At 40.3% G+C, this 20,638-nt stretch overlaps 1 protein-coding gene across 3 annotated transcripts in view; it reads right to left on the bottom strand.

Moving 5' to 3' along the window:
• Nucleotides 1-13,521, bottom strand: part of Hnrnpr (heterogeneous nuclear ribonucleoprotein R) — a 35,575-nt gene extending 22,054 nt beyond the window's left edge. Inside the window, exons 1-5 of one of the 3 annotated variants that reach the window (XM_063235733.1) lie at nt 13,367-13,519; nt 10,175-10,340; nt 7,602-7,720; nt 6,578-6,685; nt 2,515-2,628 (exon numbers count right to left, since the gene is read on the bottom strand). In XM_063235733.1, coding sequence (XP_063091803.1) covers nt 2,515-2,628; nt 6,578-6,685; nt 7,602-7,720; nt 10,175-10,331 — 498 coding nt within the window. In that variant the 5' untranslated portion in view covers nt 10,332-10,340; nt 13,367-13,519. Of the gene's footprint in view, nt 1-2,514; nt 2,629-6,577; nt 6,686-7,601; nt 7,721-10,174; nt 10,344-13,366 lie in introns of all 3 variants that reach the window. The other 2 variants (XM_013153943.3, XM_063235734.1) reach the window with 2 other exon arrangements.
• Between the last annotated feature and the right edge of the window lie 7,117 nt (nt 13,522-20,638).

A 20,638-nucleotide genomic window follows, 5' to 3' on the forward strand; every position in this document is an offset into this window, starting at 1 on the left:
ATACAGCCAGACCCTCATCTTAAAAAACAATTTCTTATACACTCATAATCTCCATGGATATTGTATTTACATTAATGGAAACAAAGTCCCAAAATAGTTCTACTATACTAGCTGGAAAATACAACAATACTATAACCAGATTAGACACGTAAGAACCTACACACACTAAAAAGTACATTTCAAAATTAAGACCCATTTCTGGGTACAGTGGTTCATACCTGTAATACACGCACTCAAGAGTCTGCAGCAAAAGGACCTCAAGCTCAAAAGGACCTCAGCCTGGGCAACACAGTAAGAGCCTGTCTAAAAATTAATAAAGAGCTGAGAGATAGCTCAGAGCAAAGTCCCTGAGTTCAGTCCCCAGTACTAAAACAATACTACTAAGGACAATGATACTCATCTTCCTTATATATTTAATCAACTCAACATGCTTGGCAAAAATGTCTTTAATGTTCACATATAGAATTAACTACAGTATATTTATCCAAAGAGGAGACTTCATAATCTTTTTGCAATTTAATTTTATACTGTCAATTTCATGCACTGACCCTAAATTCAATCTCCTCAATCAAGACCTGTTTTCAATGACTATAACAAAACAAACAGCGACAACTACAACCAACTCAGTTTGATTAGTAAGTCTATCAGCTATTCAAGTGTAGTGACACACACCTCTAATTCCAGCATTCTGGTTGGGTAGAGAAAGCAGCTTTGCAAATTTGAACCTAACCTAGATAACTGTGGGGCAGGGGTTCCAGGAATCAAACTCAGGACCTTGCACTTGCCAAGCAGACGCTTTACCACTGAGTTATATCTCCAGTCCCCAACTTAGATAATTTAACAAATTAGCCAGACCCTGTCTCAAAATTTAAAAAGGACAAATACTGTAGCTTAATGCAAAGGCCCTGGGTTCAACCTCAGTTCACACAGACACATACACACACACACACACACACACACACACACACACACACACACACACACGGGGACTGTGCTAAAACTATTGCTGTATGCAATAATGTGCCAAAGCGAGTGATGTTTAATATATAGGAAGTGCATCTTCCTCCTAAACCAGTAATACAATAAAATTAGCATAACAATTACTTGCTTTTAATTGAATACCTAAAAGTTTATCCTGTTAAATTCTTCAGTCTTGGGGCTGGGGATTTAGCTCAGCGGCATAAGTGCCTGCCTTGCAAGCAGGCAGTCTTGAGTTCGATCCCCGGTTTTAAAAAAAAAAAAAAATCTTCAATCTTTCTAGTAAAAAAGAAAAAAATATTCCCCCCCCCCCAGGTACTAGGGAATGAATCCAGTACCTTGCTCAGGCTCTGCTAACATTCTACCACTGAACTACATCTCCAGCTCTTTTTATTTTTTGAGCCAGGGCCTCATTAAATTGCTCTTGCCATCTTGGAATCCTATTAAATAGCTGGGATTACAGGCACACACTACCCTGCTCTACCTTAAGTAAAACTTTTAAGTACTAACAATCTGGGTATAGTAGCACATGCATGTAACCTTAGCTACTTGGCAGCCAAAGCAGGAGAATGGGGAAGTTTGAGGCCAGGCAAGGTAACCTGAAGAGATCCTATCTCAAAAATAAAAAGACAACAGAGCCCAGCAATAGAGCACTTGCCTAGCATGCATAAGGCCTGGGTTCAATCCCCAGCACTCTATCAAAAAAAGAACTCCAAGAAAATCCCATAAAATTATCATGTGAACAAGTTTAAATTTTAAGTTATAAAGGTTACAATTTCAGTATTCAAAAATAAGAAAGTAAGCATAATAAATCATCCATCAAATATTGTATACTCATTATGTTGCTAGTATTATGCTAGGCATTAAATATAGGCCACAGACAGAAATCAGGAAAGGCTTCTACTGTAAAAAATACTACTTTTTGACAGAGTTTCCTATACTTAAAGGATTAGAACAAACATTAAAGGAACATGGAGAAATCTTTATGAAGCAGGCAGTTTCTTTGTCAAGATGGACTAACATGCCCAACCTTTTTCCTTCTACATCCTCCCTTGTACAACCCTCTCTCATCAATGGCCTTCAGTAAATACATATATACTCTATGTATTGGTAGGAGCAAAAAGGACAGACAGGTACAGTTTAAAATTACTGACATTAAAAAATAAAACTAGGTCTGGATGGATGGCTCAATAGTAGCACTCATGTTTTGCCACGTATGGGGTCCTGGGTTCAATTTCTGCCAACAAAAACACAGAAAACAAGAAAAAAGCAATTGCTTCTCCCTTATTACATCACACCAAGCACGTGAATTATTATTGCTAGTAACCAGTTCCAAGAACTCTACATCCCTTTAAGAGGTGTTAGTGTATCTATATGAAGTTTATTTTTGCTAATGACAGCAGCAAAATACACATGGATACCCTCAAAGTAATAACAGCTACACTCTAAAAGCAATAAAACATTTTCCCATCAGACAGCAGATAGAACAGTTAACAAACCAGAAAGACTTCTGACAAGCTGCTAAAGAACACTTACCTCTGTTCCAATTCCAGGCTGTACACCCGAGTACACACTGTCTGGTGGAGGACCGCCGTACTTCCTTTGCCCTGTTGTTACATCCAGAGTATAACCAGTCCTCTCAAGTAAGGCCTAGAGAGAATTATACATCTATTAATACTCAAAAACACAGTCACGAATGTAGAAATCAATGCTAATCTTTTCCAAAAGCTACATTTTAGGATGTCTACAGTTAGTTAAAAATTGTTAAAATTCACCCTGTTTGCTCTCATATACATAACCCTCCCTCCCTCCACTTATTTCACCAGTCCTTCCTATACGTTTAACACAAAGAGCAACAGGCAAATAAATCTCTAAGTGTACAACACTTTTTGCTATAAATAGAAATAAAAGATGGGAAAAAAAAGAAATAAAAGATGGGATCAAAGATCATTAAAAATTCTATATAGGGGCCAGGAATATAGCTCAGCAGTGCAGAGCCTGTGTGGCAAGTATGAGTTACTGAGTTTGATTCCCAGTACCCCTCAAGAAGTTTCTATATAGGGCTGGGGATTTAGCTCAGCGGCGTAAACGCCTGCCTTGCAAGCAGGCAGTCGTGAGTTCGATTCCCGGTACCGATAAAAAGGAAAAAGACAAAAAAAAAAAAGAGTTTCTATATAAACTAGACCCCATGCTACCTAGTCACACTGATACATCATAGTTTTCCTCATTTTCCCCATATTTCTCAATTAGTTTCACTTACAAATTTTCTTTTACATACCAGTCTTATTTCCGCCAGTAAACATTTTGAAATAAAATGTTCTCTTATCTGTTAAAATCAGAAGTCTTGGGGCTGGGGATACCGCTCAGGGTTAGAACACTTGCCCAGTACAAGCAAGGCCCTGGGTTCACCCCCAGAACCAAAAAATAAAACAAATAAAACTAAAAAGTTTTAGATAGGCACATTGGTACATCTATAAACCGATACTAGGGAGGCTGAGGTAGGAGGATCCCAAGTTTAAGGCCAGCATGAGCAACTCAATGAGAACCTGTCTCAAAATTAAAAATTAAAAAAGGGATGGGAATGTAGTTTAGTGATAGAGCCCCCCTGGGTTTGATTCCCAGTCAGGCAAACAAAATAAAGTCCTATCTCCTTCATGTTTTATTATTCAGGGGCTGGGGATTTAGCTCAGCGGCATAAGCACCTGCCTTGTAAGCAGGCGGTTGTGAGTTCGATCCCTGGTACCGACAAAAAAAAATTAAGTAAGTATTATTCATACTCAGAATTTCATGATTGAACCTTTATTTTGCTTGATCCTTTTTGTTTCTACCATAAGCTCCATAAGAACAGGACATCCTCTCATCCAGCACAAACTCAAGTATTTGGTAGTTTCAAAATATACTCAGCCTTAAAGAAATAAAACTTTGAAATAAAAAAAAAAAATTAGAAAAAAATAAAATAAAATTTTGGCCAGCAATTTAGCTCATAGTGTAAGGGCCTGCCTGGCAAGCGTGAGGTCATAAATTCAAATCCCTGGTACCAAAAAAAAAAAAAAAAAAAGAAAAAAGAAAGAAAACCTTATGTTTCCCAATAACCAACCTTCTTCAGAACATTTTATTAGGTATAGGATATTAAAAGAAATCAAAGAAAAGAATATAATGAATGCCCTTGCCTCTCTGATGGAGCTTGTGTTCTAACTGAAGCAACATTTATACAAAGGGTTACAGAACAAAGACACAAGGGAAAACAAACAAACAAAAAGACAACTTACCTAAAAAGAAAAGAATCTCACATTTTAGATTTTTAAAATTGGGGGCTGGGGATTTAGCTCAGTGGCATAAGCGCCTGCCTTGTAAAGCAGGCAGTCGTGAGTTCAATCCCCGGTACCGATAAAAAGGAAAAAGACAAAAAAAAAAAAAACTTTGTAGATTTTTAAAATTCTACAATGTCAGAGAAACAATAAATTTCAGACGTCCTCACCAACCCTAGGATCCCACAAGGATACAACCAATAAGCCTTCTATTCTTCCGAAGTTATCTACTTTTTTCTCTTCAGAACTAGGTACTGAACCCAGGGGCTCTCCACAGCTCTCAGAGGGCCCTTTTCATTTTTTTATTTTGAGACTGGGACTTACTAAGTCACCCAGGTAGCTTCCAACTTTTGATCCTACTCTTATCAAACCTCCCAAGAAGCTGGGATTATGAATGTGCTATCACATCTAGCTTAAGGTTCTGTACATCTAAGCACAGAGATACACATAATATCAAATACAAACTATATGTATATTATATAAATAACATGTAAATATGTAATATACACATATTACACCTACAACATACTTTATCAAGCACAAATAGTTAACTTTAAGGAAACAATATATAGGCCTATTCAATGAACGTTAATGTAGTATTTTTAAATGAAGATTGGGGCTGGAGGTTTAGCTCAGCAGTGTAAGTACCTGCTTGGCAAACGTGAGGTTGAATCCCTGGTACACACACACACACACACACACACACACACACACACACACACACACGAAGATTGGTACTTCAAATAGAACTTTGCTTAATTATTTTAAAATTTTATGCCGGGCATGGTGGCGCATGCCTACAACACCAGCACTTAGGAAAATGAGACAGGGGGATTACTTCAAGTTTGAGGCCAGCCTGGGCTCCATAGTGAGTTCAAAGCGAGACTCAACTACATAGCAAGATCCTGTCTCAAACTCCTGACCCACAAAAAAAAAAAAAAATTTGGCAGGGTATGGTGGCACACACCTATAATCCCAGCACGTGAGAGGCTGAGGCAGGAAGATGGTAGCCAGTTTGAGACCAGCCTAGGCTACAAAGTGAACTCAAGGACAGATTGAACTGCATAGTGAGACCCTGTCTCAGAAAGACAAAAAAAATTTTTTTTATAAGATACGGTTATGCCATTTTACAAATATGGCAGGGGAATAACAAAGGCCCTCCATTTAAGTTAATTACATGACAGGAACTACAACTTATATTTCCTATCTAAAGCATTAAACCACTCATACAAACAACTTCAATATTTTTTCCCTCCCTAGAATAGAAACAACTTCAATATTAAATCATATTAAATAAAATAACTATTTCAGATGGAAAAGTCTGGGCTAGGCACTTAAATTCAGTGATAGAGCATTAGGCTAGCTCTGGGTTCCATCCCCAGGAGGGAAGGAAAGGTGTCTTATCACTGCAGCTGGGCATCAACAACAATTTGACTAAGGAATTAGGCTCACTGGTTCTTCACTAAAAGGCTTATATTTTTACCTTTCAGAGCAGTTTACCTAAAGAATAATAATGATAAAGGCTCACAGTTCTTGCCACATTATAGGCAGGATTCTAAGTGCTTTGCATATGTTAATTCATTTAATCCTCACAGCTCTTATGAGGTCAGCACAGTTACTATTCCCATTCTACAAAAAAAAAAAAAAAACTGGTTAAGTGAAAATTCAAAAGAAAGTAGTAGTTAAAATAACACCTCCTTACAGAAAGTAAAGAAGGAAGCAGGGGCCGGGCCAGGCAGCATGTGCCTATAATCCCAGCACTCAGGAGGCTGAGGCAGAATTACCACAAGTTCAAAGCCAGCCTCAACTACCAAGTGAGTTCAATGCCAGCCCGAACATTGCAGTGAAACCTTATCTCAAAAAAAAAAAAAAAAAAAAAAAAAAACACAAAGAACAAAAAACAAACCCAGCAGCAGCAGCAGCAGCAGATGGCTCTAACTTATAAACCCAATTCTGTGGGAAGCAAACACAGGAGGGCAGATAGAAGTTTGAAATAAGATGGACAACTTAAAGACTTTGAAAAAAGAGTTGGGAATGTAGGGCAGTGCTGGAAGGCCCTGGGTTTGACCCCCCGTATAGTAAAATAATAGGTGGGGAGGGGAGGAGGGAATGGAGGAAGGAAGAAAGGACCTGCTTCGAAATAAAGTGAACCAAGAGACATTAGAGCAATCCAAAAAGCTGTTTCAGAAGCATCAATAAACACATTATTCATAGTCAGGAAAGCAAGGAATGAGGGCACACCTGCATTAAAGCTTTTCACAGAACATTACAATATCCAAGTCAAGTATTACCTTGATCTTTGCTTCATCAGGTCCCTTTGTGGACTCTTGCACTTTGCTGCCCTGTTTCTCTCTTTGCCTGTAGGTCTTCATAACTCCACATAAAAATGCACTTTTGTTCTAAAACAGGCAAGTAATTCAATAAAAAGAATTACCAGAAATCTCGGAAGAGTCAAATACTAATTAAATTCAAATTTCTGAAGACCAAAATTTTTGGCAGGGCGTGGTAGCACATGCCTGCAATCTCAGAACTCAGGAGGCTGAGGCAGGAGGATGGATCACCATGGGTTTGAGGCCAGCGGGGACTACACAATGAGTTCAAGACCAGCCTAAACCACACTGGAGTACCCTGTCTCAAAAAACAAAACTAAAGACCAAGATTTTAAATTACTTATTCATTTAATAAATACTTGCTGAATGGTTACTATGTGCCAAAGACTGGAACAGACAGCACTAAAACAGTGCAAATCTCAAGGGTTATTGTCTATACTAGTAAGTCTTCTACCAGTTGATATTTAACTGAATCCAGATTATTCTTTTTTTTTTTTTTGGTCTTTTTTGAGACGGGATCTCGCTATGCAGTTCAGGCTGGTCTCGAACTCACAATGATCCTCCTACCTCAGCCTCCAGAGTGCTGGGATTACAGGCGTGAGCCACCACGCCTGGCAAATCCGGACTATTCTTGCCAGATGGCTGGAAAGTATTCCTCCCACCAACATTATTTGTCTCCAAGATAACAAAACAGGATCAGACAATACAAAAATGTAAACAATCTGAGCAATTCAAACATATAACAATCTAATAGTAATAATCATCGTACTATTGTTTTAAGTTACTATTCAAAATCCAAGAGGGACACTTTTGCTTTATACTTGTACCTCTTTGTATACTTTCCTATGGATATTTTTTTCCCCTAATTTTTCTAAAGGACAAGCATTACAAACAAAAAGACCACTGCTCCACAGGGGAAAAAAGCACTGTAATAGGAAAATAATTTTAGGTAACTGTTTGCAGACATTTCTGAGAATAACCTTACCTGAACATGTGATAAGTCACTTTCCTTGAACTGCTGCAGCACAGACAGAGCTCCTTCTTCATTAAATTCCCTGAGAGCATCAATTGCTCTTTCATCAAGATCGACATAAGCTACCAATCCTAAAAATTAAATTGAAATGGGGTAACATTACTGCAATAAAAGGGATAAGCTAAATTGTCCTATTAAAAAGTCTATTTAAAAAGTCTATTAAGAATTGTATAGTTCATACTGTTACTAACTATATATGCAGCTATACAAATACTATAAAGTTGAGTGCCATTATGAAAATAACAGATAAAATGTCAATACCTATAAACATTAATTTCAACCCACAAAAAAATCCTAAAATTCACTTCCAACTCCCCAGTATTAAGTATTAAAGGTTAAATCTGATGTACATACTGTACTACAGATTAAGCATTCATGTAACAAATTCTGGTTTGTGTTAAGAGTGGTTAAGAACATACTGTATTTCCCAAGGATAAACCTTCAAATTATGGATTGCCATGGCTGTTTACTACATAAAAAGTGGGAAAAAATAGGAAAACCAATTTATTTGATAATCGTTTCCACTCTCCAAAAAGTGTCAAAGGCTTTCCCTACTTAGCACCAAAGATAAACTGAAATCCATCTAACAGAGCATCTATTTTGCTGCAATCAGAATGTGGAAAGGCATAATTTAAAACTCTCTGAAAGTTCAAATGCAGCTTGATTAATCAATTCTGAAAGTTATATTTTAAGGCATTCTTTTTTTTCTTCCTAGGTAACAAGTTTCAGTTTAAAAGATGTTGTAGCATTCACAACACTGTCAATAATGACTATTGTTCAAATGGCAGTAAGAATTTTATGGACTTACTAGTAAACTGTACAGGAAATATACATACGGCATCCCATATATGTAGTACTGTATATTTAACTCCACAAAAACACCTACTAAGTTTTTTTTGGTTTTGTTTTTGGTTATTTTTTTTTGGAGAGAAGGTAGTAATTGAACCCAAGGACTTTGGACTGAGCTGTTTCTCCAGTCCTTTTTATTTTTGAGACTGAGTCTCACTAAATTGACTAGGTGGGACACAGACTTACAATCCTCCCGCCTCAATTTCCCAAAGTGCTGGGATTACAGGCATGTGTCATCACACCAGGGATCTACTAAATTTTAAATAAAATTTCTTAATACTGTTAAGTTTGTGTTACAATATATATATATATTTTCTATATATAAGCAATGTACTTCAGAATTGATCCAGTGTAAAATGAAGTATTTGACAAATTAAGTCCATATGAACTAACTCAAAAGTGACTATTTTGGTAAAGCCAAAAAGAATTTTATTTAATACAGTAAATAAACTTTAAACATAAAGTAGCTTGCAAAATTACTTTTTTAAAGCTCAAAATGAGCATGCTTGAATAACTGGGAGTTTTCTTATTTCAATATTCAATACCACCACCCAAAGCCACAACTCAGGACATTCATCAATCCAATCGGTCAATCCAATCCTATATCCAAACCATCAGCCTCTTAGCAATGACAAAACTCTCTCCAAGAGAGCATCTCTAAGCAGATCACTGCCAATTCTGTAGGCAGACTGTCACAGAAAAGTTCCTGAGGACTGATTTTCAAATGGGACCATTACTCAGAAGTCATTTTTATAAGTCATTGTAAGTCATTTTAGTGTCTAAAATATCCTGAGCTGGCCAGACTTAAAAATTTTTAAGGACGGAAAAGTAAAAATAAAACCCAGCTTGTCTACTGTAGTGAAGACACATCTGTAAGTGAGACAATTCAGTTCATTCAGTCAGTCTCTCTCTCTTTCTCTCTCTCTCTCTGAATAAGCACACAAAACACAGCGGAAGAAAGTTTCCATCTATGGCCCCAAAGGACAAGGACACATTTATTTACGAACAACGCTCCCTAAGGGTAAATATTTCTCTCCCTCTTTAAAACTTCAAACCGCTTACAACCAACCATATTAAGATGTCAAATTTGCTTCAGCACTTAACCATGGGACTTCTGGATTTTAAAAAACAGCAGCTGTTACAAACCAAACACTTCCAAATTATCGAGAGATGTGGATTTCTGTTTATTAGACACTAGACAGGCCACAAACTCTCAAGGAGTCTGACATTTAATATCATTTCAGACAATACAGTCTCACTACTCCTCTTATTATGCCACCTAATCAGACCTAAGCTGTTTTAACAATCACTTTTTAAAAGATAAAAGTAGAAAAGTAAAAGCAAAATGATCACTGATTTCGGTTAAGGGGGAAAATGCAAAATTTTGTACACTGAAACATACATTTTAGTTGGTGGTAAATCTAAGACAAATTGATGTACTATTCTGTAACAACTAAGACTGCATATTCAACACTAAGAAAGCTTCAAAATAATGAAATAAGAATATCAAAGTCAAACCCAGTACGGTATGTCCTCAATGAAGGGAAAGTAACAATATTCAACTCTACACAGATCAGAAACAGTAAGCATTATTTAACCTTAAAAAAATCTATAAAATTCAAAGTGGTTTGCCCTCACTTTCATAACCAGTCAGAAACAAGAAATGCATATTATACCTGTCTGAAATATTTCATCAAGTCTTTCTGCCACCTTCTGTGGGAGGCCTGCCTCTATCAGTGTCTTGTAGTGTTCTGTGTGAGTTACACTGGAAGTATCCATTGGTTCTTCCTCTTCTTTTAACTGTACCGCATTACCATTCACCTGATTAGCCATTTTATTATGCTGCTGGAAAAAATTCAGGAGCTATATTACATTAAGCCAGAAATAACTAGTTTGTAGGACAATGCATGATTTATCTAAACTAATTTGTACACATGCTGCTAATAACCTCTATCCAAAATAATACTTTATGCCTTTTGTGATGTATCTGACCTAAATTTTCAATAATAATCCTGTAAAACTGTATAAAATGTACATGGAACCGTTAGATTTTAAGGAATTCCATGTACACTTAGGTTACATAAAGGTTTGAATTTACTGAAGGTAGAATGCTCATTAACAAAAGCAGCTGTTGTGTCCTGGTGAGCATATCAACAAATCACTACAAAAGTCTAAGAGCCCCTCAGCTCTCGATTCATATACAGTTTTTAGAAGTTTGGTTTAAAAACAGAATGAACACCCACAGACCACTTAATCAAGGTTTAAGAACTTTCAAATTTTCCTGGCTCTGCTTTAAATACAATATAGGTGTGAAATCAGTCCCTGTTGTCTCTAGTTCAACATGATGATGGCTTGGATTTTCTCCACCTCACTTAAAACAAAACAAAAAACACAACTTTCACATTAAGTTTTGCTCTAAGATTAATTTACTATTCCCATTCACAGATTTAAAAGAAAAAATGACCAAGTTTAAAAGCTAAAGACAATTGTTTGAAATCTACATAAAAGTGAGCTATAATTTAGGTTGCTTTTTTAAAAAAATCACGAGTACATATGGATTTTTATATATAGTAAAATAAATATGTAAAATCATATTGAAGAATGGTCTACTAACATCTTCCAAATAATTTCAACAAACACTATCTAATTTGAATAAACTTCAGTCATATTCCTGAGGTTAACCTCCCAAAAACCATTTTGTAACATGGTCTGCCTGCATGTTATGCTGAAATGAACCAATTCCCTGCAGAGAGAATAAATAATAAAACCATACAAGACCAGTCTCCATACTGCCTCAAAAGTCAAGGAATTAAAGTGCATTTGTCTGTGGCAAAATTATGTGAAGATAATAGCCAGCAGAATAACGACATTGCAGCACACAATGAAATAAAAGGCACAAAGGTGGATCTCAAGAAAATGCCTATTTTTCTTGAAGAAACTCAAGAAACCTAGTCACCGATAAAGAAAATACAAATCTCCTTGAAAAAGGCACTAAGACAACATAAGATAACCACACTTCCAGACTGCTTATCAAACACTGTGCAAATGCACCAGGTGCAGTTCTCTGTCTTAAAACAACTTTTCAAAGTCCACTGTTAATGAAAAAGAAAGACCAAGACGGGAAAGAGGTAATAGGAAGAAGAAAGGAAAATGAAGGAAGTGTTACTCTGAAAAAGAGATAAATACCAATGACCTCTCATGATCACAGAACATTAAGACTTGATAGTTCTCTAATGTCTACAGAGACGCAGACTGTGGTTAAACTCTGGGTAAATGCTTCAAAATCTGTTTGTGAACATATAGTTCTGTTTTTCCCAGCATCTCCACCCCCATACTACCTCTTAAGATCATCAGAACTCAAAAGTTCTCAGTATCACAAGACTCTCACAGCATTGCACCTGGTAATAACTACTAGTTACAGGAAAGAAGCAAATTTTTAACAGGAAAGTTCAATGAACATCTGTTAAGGTTTTGGGGTTTTTAAATGTGTAAAGCAAAGGACAAATTGTGTATTAAGCACAAGACAGAAATATTCATGACCACCAATTCATTGCAAAAGATCTAGCAGTTGAAATTGGGTTAAAGTGTTTCCAAAAAAAGTTTATAAACTTTAACAAAAAAAAATGTAAAATAATTAGATTCCAGAAAATAAAACCTTCGGATCAAGGAAAAACCTGTCTTCAAGCCGAATACAAAGTACTCGTTTAAAAGCCTTTTATGTCATGAGATCATTTAACTCTTGTCAATTCCACACAATGCCACATAGCCAAACCATATTTCTGGATGCAGCAAATATACTAAGGTGACTGGAGTCGTTTGACCTAAACTTTTTTGCAAAAAATAGTCATTTAAATAAGATTTAAAAGGGCTGCTGGGAAATTTGCAAAAGTCAGTACTAGCTCCTCCCTGATAGTTTTCTGAACATCTCTGTGCAAATTCTTCACATCAAGAGACGGGCTTTTAAAGAACCAACGAAAAGAAAACTAGCGGGTTATCTCACGGCTCAGGAGTGTCAAGCCCTTGCCCTACGACTGACTCATGGGGCATAAATCCAGCCTCTTGAGAACAGTAAAAATCTCTAACAAGTCATATGGAAGGATTGTACCTTTCAAAACCCTTTGGCTTTATTATTTAATTTTGGCAATACGGCTACTACCGTATAAGAAAAAGGATCGCTTTTCCAATTTGTTGCGCCTCTGACATTCTCAGAATTCTCTCAGGCGCCACGTGAAGCCTAAGTTTCACGGCCTCTAATAGTCATTTTTTCCTTCAAATCTCGGCTCGCAGCATGCAGAATGGGGGAGGGGAGGTAGGCTTCCCACAGAAATCTGCCTTTCAGCTTCTGCTCACACACAGAAAAGTTTTCTCCGGGCTCAGGTATCCCGGGGATTTGCACCCCGCCCTCTGCCCACCCCACCCCCTCAAGCCCGACCCGTTGATCGACCCATCCCACTCGCGGCCAGGCCAGGCAGGCACGGCAGCGAGCACCCCGGCGTGGGGAAGCGATGGGGACCCGGACGCCTCGGGTTCTTCGCCGGCCGGGCCGTGCTGCAGGGAGCGGCGGGCGGAGGCGGGAAAAGCACGCCGGGCGCGGCAGGCCGTGAAGCAGGCGCCTGGCGGGCCGGACGGAGAGACAGGCACGGGAGGGGCGGGGGAGATGAGCACGGGCGAAGAGGCACCTCGGCCGGGCTAGGCCCACAACAGCACGCTGGAGGAGGCCAAAGCCGCCCCCAGCCCATCCCCACCCCCACCTCCAGGGCCCGGAGCAAAAAATGAAACTAGGGACAAGACGCCGAGTCTGGGCCGAACCGAGTCGGGTCGGATAGGGGCTCCCGGCCCCTCCCCCCGAGGGCTGGCGTGAGACTCACCAGGGTAGAGCTGGGGCCGGCCGCCAGGCCCGTGAGAATCAGCGCGAGGCGCTTTGAAAACGACTAGAAATGGCGCGCGCGCCACCCCCTCCCCCCCTCATGGACAGAGACGCGATCCCGGCAGCACGCGGGGTTTCCCGGAACTGCTTCCAGGGACTCCGTCGCGCTAAGCAATCATCTCCCGAGATGTTCTGACAAGCACCTCCAACGACCAATAATAATGAGGCGAAGCGGCCCTAGCCGGACGAATCGAGAGCCAATCGGTGCAGCCGTTGGCTGAACCAATGAGGGCACTCAGCGCCCCTGGCTGGGGCGCCTCCGGGGCGGGGGCAGGCACACAAAGGGGTCTGTGGTGGGAGTCCCTGGTAGTAGGGAGGCTGCGGGGCACTAGGCCCCGGGATGGTCGAGGCCCCTCCCTCCGCATCGGCTGCTGGTTCCAGGCTGAAAATCTAGGCCTCGCGCCGCCGCGTGGCCGACTCGGAGCCCGCCCCCTACGGTCCGCGCCAGTCCCACTCCACCATGGCCCTCCCGCCCGGGAACTGGGGCTGCAGCGCCCGCAATCCCTGACGCTTCAGACACGCCCATCCTTGCGCGTTCGATTCCCTCTTTAGGTCATCGTTTTGGCTCCGGTTAGAACACGATTTAAGACTGATTGGCTCGTCGCTTTGCTGGAGAATTTTGTATAGAAAATTAGCCTTTGGAAAGATGGGCAAACTGCTTCTTTACCTCCCAGGCTCCTTTCCAAACATCGTTGATAGCAGCATAGACTGAGACATCATAAAGTAGCCATGGCTCAACAGTACTATGTGTAGGTCAAGTGTTAAGAGCTGAGACCTTTTTGCATTCGGTTTGGGGCTAATATTCATAAAGTAGATAAGGCACATAGGCCCATCTATGAAGCCAAAAAGCCACGCGGGGCAAAGGGTTAATTAACTAATAGCTGTTACTTTTCAACTTTTATTTTTCTTATGTTTTATCCCTACTGGCTTTTGCCTGTCCTAACCTTAATCCAAACCTACCTCATCCTAGCAGAAACATTCCTAGCTCCCTACTGAAGACCAGCCCTTGCCCTTCCCTCCCAATCGCAACCCTCTGCTGTGCGACCTTAGGGAGTGGTGAAAGTCAAGAGGTCTGCAGGATTCACAGATGCACTTGAGCATCAAACACCTCAGAACCTATAAACCAAAATTTGATTACTGTTAACCTATAACTGTGGTTTGTATGTGCCCCTCAAAAAGGTGTGTTGAGCTGGCACACTTATATGATCCCAACACTGGGAGGCTGAGGCAGAAGGATTGCAAGTTCCAGGGCTATGTGAACCACTTTTTTTTTTTTTTTAATTTATTTATTTATTTATTTATTTATTTATTTTTTGTCTTTTTCGTTTTTATCGGTACCAGGGATCGAACTCACGACTGCCTGCCTACAAGGCAGGCGCTTATGCCACTGAGCTAAATCCCCAGCCCCTACCACTTTTTTTTTTTAAAGCAGTACTGGGGATTAAACCCAAATCCTTCCCACCGAGCTAACAGCGCCGCCCCCTTTTTTTGAGGATGGGTCTCCTTAAATCGCTAAATTGCCCGGGTTAGGGGCTGGGGATTTAGCTCAGCGGCTTAAGAGCCTGCCTTGCAAGCAGGTAGTCGTGAATTCGATCCCTGGTACCGAAGAAAAAACGAAAAAGGAAAAAAAAAAAAAAATTGCCCAGGTTAGGCGGCAATTTGCAATCCTCCTGCCCCAAGCGCCTAGAATGCTGAAATTATACAGATTTGTATGTGCCCTTTATACCCAGTTTCTTTAGCATTTATTAAGTACTTGCCATGTTATCTCCTTAAGGAAGAAATTTAAGGGCAAAGTCAGAGCTGAGTAACTCCTGTAACTCCTGAGTCCATTTTTCCATGGTTATGCTACACCAACAGAAGAGATTAATCAAAACCAGTGACGTGCTGCACTTGGTGGCACATGCCTGTAACCCCAGCATGCTAGAGGATCAAAAACATTTTTTTTCTTGTATTTTTACCGGTACCAGGGATCAAACTCACACCACACGCTTGCAAGGCAGGCGCTTATGCCGCTGAGCTAAATCCCCAGCCCCAAGGATCAAAAATTTAAAGTCAGTGCAGGCAGTGTAGGAATTTAGTGAGACCCTGTCTCAAAAAAATTTTGATTAATTTAATTAAACCTAGAAAAAAATGGAGTGTGGTGTAGTTCAGTGGTAGAGCCCCCTGGATTCAACACCAAGTATCGCAAAGAAAAGGGGAAAAAAAAAAAGATTTAAATATATCAACTTTTAAGTACAGATAGGACTGTAGAATCTAATTTAATAGTGCTGAACTTGGCCACAAAATTCTGCTGTTCAGCAGTGAGGGAACTGCAGGACAACACCCCACAGGGACTTCAGTGCCCCATCCCACTGACACTGAATTCTGCAGCCATGTCAAAGAGACAGCCATGGGCAGCACTGTACAGGCTAAATGCACAATTCCACAAATCAGATTCTATCAGAATTGTGCAATCTATTTCAGCGTCAATATGATGCCATGGAGTCATAATTCACTATGGCTTGCATATGTTTTGGAAATTCAACAAACCACTAAAATGGCTAAAAATAGACTGTAATTAAATTCTCGTTACCTTTAAAGTTAAAATATCCATTAGATATTAAAGTTAAAATATCCATTAACCTTTAAAGTTAAAATATCCATTAGACGAGGGGACTGTGGTTGCTGGTCACTATTAATAGTAACCTATAATGCTTAGAGTTTTCCATTTATAAAGTTTCAAATACTGAATCTCACTACACATCTTGCTGCATTTGAATAGTTGGAAACTGACACACCCTTTACCCTGTGACTTCCCTCTCCGTCCTCTGTGGATTCTGCAGTCCCTCCTTCTGGTCCCACTCTCTGTATCCATCAGTATCTGTAGGATTCCATTCTTCCACAGGTTTTCTCATTCAATCAGGGTCATCTCACTCCCTTGTAAGGCTCTCCGACTGCTTGCATTTTCACACATTTCTGGATCTAAAGCTCCACTTTTGGTCCTGAGTTCTGGATTTGTATTTTAAAATGCCTCTGGGTACATGATACCATGTAAGAGGTTTCTCAAACTAACAATTGGCCTTTACAGATGATTTTATCTTCTGCCACTGAAACCTTCCTCATTGAGCTCCAGCCACACCAATCACTGGCTGCTCCTCCTTGTCCTATCTGCTGCCTCAGCACCTTGCAATTTGCTTCTCAGAAAATGCAGTACTAATATTTCACTGCCAGACCACTCTGGACACTGCTCCAATGGCACCTCATGTGGAGGTGGGGGTGCTCTGGGGCCTTATGCAAGCTGGGCAAATGCTCTCCCACTGAAGTGCGCCCTAGGTCAGACAGTATCTTTTGATGGCACCCTAAAAGCAGCCTCACTCATTTTTATTTCATTTCTTCATTGTCCTAGTGTCCACCTTGACATATACATATGTTTTTATTGCCCTGTCAGAATATAAGCTAGCCAAAGGCAGAATCTTTGTCTCATTCAGCCTTATGCCAAGCATATAATTTGGTACTCCACAAACTTTTGCTAAATACCTTAATTAACTCAGAGCCTTGCACCATCCCACACTCTTCTGTGTGTATTTTGGTTCCACAAATAGTATATTCATCTATCCAACAACTCACCTGAGAAACCCGCATTTTGGAAGGGAGTGGAAGGGGATGAAAACAGAATTAAGATATGCCACAGATACGTACCAGCTCCCCATGATGAATGCAGTCATTATGCACTGCAAACGTGTACATGGAACCTAAGGCCTTTGCACTTAGTTACATCTCCACCCCACCCTTCCAACCTTTCAGTTTTGTACTGGGGATCGAACTCCCGACTGCCTGCTTGCAAGGCAGGTGCTTATGCCGCTGAGCTAAATCCCCAGCCCCCAACCTTTCAGTTTTTCAGACAGTCTCACTAAATTGCCCAGCCTGGAATCAAACTTCTGCTCTTCCTGCCCAAGCCTCCCAGAATGCTAGGATTATAGGTGTATACCACCATCCCTCGCTATCTTTTTCTTCTTTTAAAAGTATCTTCCAAAGAACCAAAATTCTACATTTTGATGATGCCCAGTATTCTGATAGGGTTTTACCCAAGGTTTCCTTTTCTGAACCTCCACATTTGTAGCTGTTGGGGCATGAAACTTCAATCTAGGCAAGGGAGGAAAGCAGCAGGCTTTCTGGACTTCACTGATGTTTCCATCCCCAGCACTGAAGAGGGAGGGAGGAAGGGAGAGACAGCACCAGCAAGCCAGCCAGTGCAATCTGGGCCTTCCCAAATATTGACAGTCATTGATTTATATACTTACCTTAGAGAATTCAAAGACTGGCCAAAGGCCAAACGAAAGCAAACAGTCCTGCACAAGCTCCTCCAATTGGTGCCAAGTTGCCATAGGTAGACCCTATTCCTAGACAGGGGTCTAAAGACGACAATGATGGATCATTAAGTACAGGAGTAGTCAGAGATCAGTGTGCCTTCACCTTAGCTTTACCTGGGTGGCGGCGGGGCGGGGGGGATTTTAGATGGGTCATATCAGCTCTGCATGCATCTTCTTCCTCTTACATAAGTCTCTACCAGATGCACCCATGGGAAAATTTCTATCGGTATTTATTTATTCTATCAGTTTTTAATGAGTAGGTTGGTGTGACTATCAGTCAGAAATAACATCCCCAGCTTCACTGAAAGAAAATGAAGTGTATAATATTCTCCTCATATCTATTCAAGAAAAAAAAATTTTTTTTTTCAGTACTGGGGATTGAACTCACGACCTCACGCTTGGGAAGCAGGCACTTATGCCGCTGAGCTAAATCTCAGGCCCAATTTAAGAAATATTTTTGTCTGTCTGCTACAGACCAAACATTCATTAGGGGTACAATGGTGAGCAAGACATGGTGACTACAAAGATATCAAAATTTAGCTGAGCATGGTGATGCACACCTGTAATCCCAACACTCAGGAGGCTGAGGCAGACAGATTGCCATGAGTTCAAGGTCAATCTGGGCTACATAGTGAGTTCAAAACCAGCATGAATTACAAAGAGAGAGCCTGTCTCAAAGAAATAATAAATAAATGCCAAAGTTTAATGGAGGAGACAAAAAACTAAATCAATTACAAAACAAGGATAAAGTACTTTGATTGGGATTAAAGATGACGAAAAACACAAAAGGGATATCTGATCTAGTCTTATAGCACCAGGTTGGATTTGGGGAAACAACTCAGGTTGAAGATCTGAGGGGTGAAGAGGAGCTGGCCAGGAGAGGGGAGGAGGAAGGCGCTGGAGTGTTGTAAATACCTGGAAAGTGGGGCGAACTGGAGATGGGGAGCTGGCTCAGGGTGACCTCCTCACAAGTTCCACACCCACTGTCTGCTGTGTGCAATGGAAAGTGTGAATTTGTTGTTAAAATCTACTTGATTATTTATTTTTGTGATTGAACCAGAGTCTCACGTATACTAAGCAAGTGCTTTCCCCACAGTGCTACAATCCCAACGCTGGCACTGGTCATGGAATTTAGGGAATAGGGAGGGTTTTTCATAGAAGAGTAGCATAAAGGGATTTGCCTTGGATTTTCAGAGCTACAACCAGAGGAGACTGAAGGGGATTAAAATGACCTCCAGTAGGAGGTCATTTCAGTAAGCAAAATATGCTCCAGTCACTATCTAAATAATTGCTAATATTGAGCTGTTATTTCAATCTTTGCATCTAGATGAGAAAGATATAATTTCTTATTTATGGATGGGGAATCCAAGAAACAGGAAAACTTAATTGCCCAAATCAAGAGATAAGAGATTTTGAAATGTTTAGGAAATGGTATGCATAGGACCACAGAACTAATGACACGATTGATATTCATTACTGATTTGAGGAGGTGGCTAAAGGAACAGGTGTTAAGCATGATGTGCAAGTCTGTCTTGGGTAACTAAGCAATGACTGAGGTAGGAAAACAGGAAAAGCAGGTGTGAGTGGTGGGTGAAAGGAGCAAGTTGAGTGTGGGGTTGGAGTTGGAGATGCCTCAATAATCCCCACCTGGAACCCATTCAGAAGGCACCTACAAGGGTTGCTAAAATGGAAAGTGACTTCGCTGCCATCTGAATTTCTTCTGCCAGGAGAAAAAAAGCAACACCATCATCTTTGGATAAACTGAAAACGATTAAACTTTAAAAAAAAAGCATTTAGAAAAACAATATGATTTCCCTCAAAACTTTTATTTCATTAGAGGATTATTTTTCTTTCAATTTTTTTTTCTTTTCCTGGTCTTTTCTTATTTTTTGAGACAGGGTTTTGCTAAATTGCCCCAGGCTGGGTTTGAACTTTTAATCCTCTTGTCTCAAATTTACAGAGTGCGGAGATTACAGGCCCATACCATCATGGTTCTCTTAGGATGTCAACAGTTTGTTTGGAGACAGGGCCTCTCTGGGTGGCCCAGGCTAGCCTCCAATTTGAGATCCTCTTGCCTCAGCCTCCCAAGAGCTGGAGTTACAGGCATGTGCCACCACCCTCAGCTCAGTAGTGTTTCTCATCTTTAAGCCTCCTATACACAGGTAAGCAGCCCGAAGCCTGCTACTCTGGTGCAGAGTTAGGTGTCTAATAAATGCTTCTTAAGAATCCACTTTCCATCAGGGAGTGAAAATCCTTTTGTAGCCATTCTAACTTTTAAAATACTAAGGAGCCACTTAACAAGTTATCACTTTAGTGTCCTCTGAGGGGGCCTAATGGCCTGGAAATACTGCCCTAACCTTTGCTATTCTCCCAGAGGACAGTTTACTCAGAAGGAAATTTGATAATAATAACAATGGTGAAATATTAACATACCAAATACCCTCGAGGGGAGTCCCCTAAACTACTTTGGATGAATTAGCATTTTCCTTTAACTTTCTTTCCCAGCAATAATAAAGTGCTGAAGGCACAGAAAGGAGAAAAAGAGGGGTTTGTTTTTGATGATGGAGATTGAACTCAAGGCTAAGTAAACACTGAATTGTTGAGCTACAATCCCAGCCTTTTTAAGAGAAGAGGCCCCACTGCGCTGCCCAGGCAGACCAGACTGTTCAGTTGGGGCAATCCTCCAGCTCAACCTCCTAAGTAGCTGGAGGTACAGGTCTGCAGCATGGCACCCAGTGGGATCAGTTTTAAAATTATTATTATTTGTCTTTTTCCTTTTTATTGGTACCGGGGATCGAACTCACTACTGCCTGCTTGCAAGGCAGGCGCTTATGCCGCTGAGCTAAATCCCCGACCTCTAAAAT

The sequence above is a fragment of the Cavia porcellus genome, unplaced genomic scaffold, assembly GCF_034190915.1.
Source record: "Cavia porcellus strain 051 isolate PalLab524CR breed Dunkin Hartley unplaced genomic scaffold, mCavPor4.1 scaffold_25, whole genome shotgun sequence".
Taxonomy (NCBI): Eukaryota; Metazoa; Chordata; class Mammalia; order Rodentia; family Caviidae; genus Cavia; species Cavia porcellus.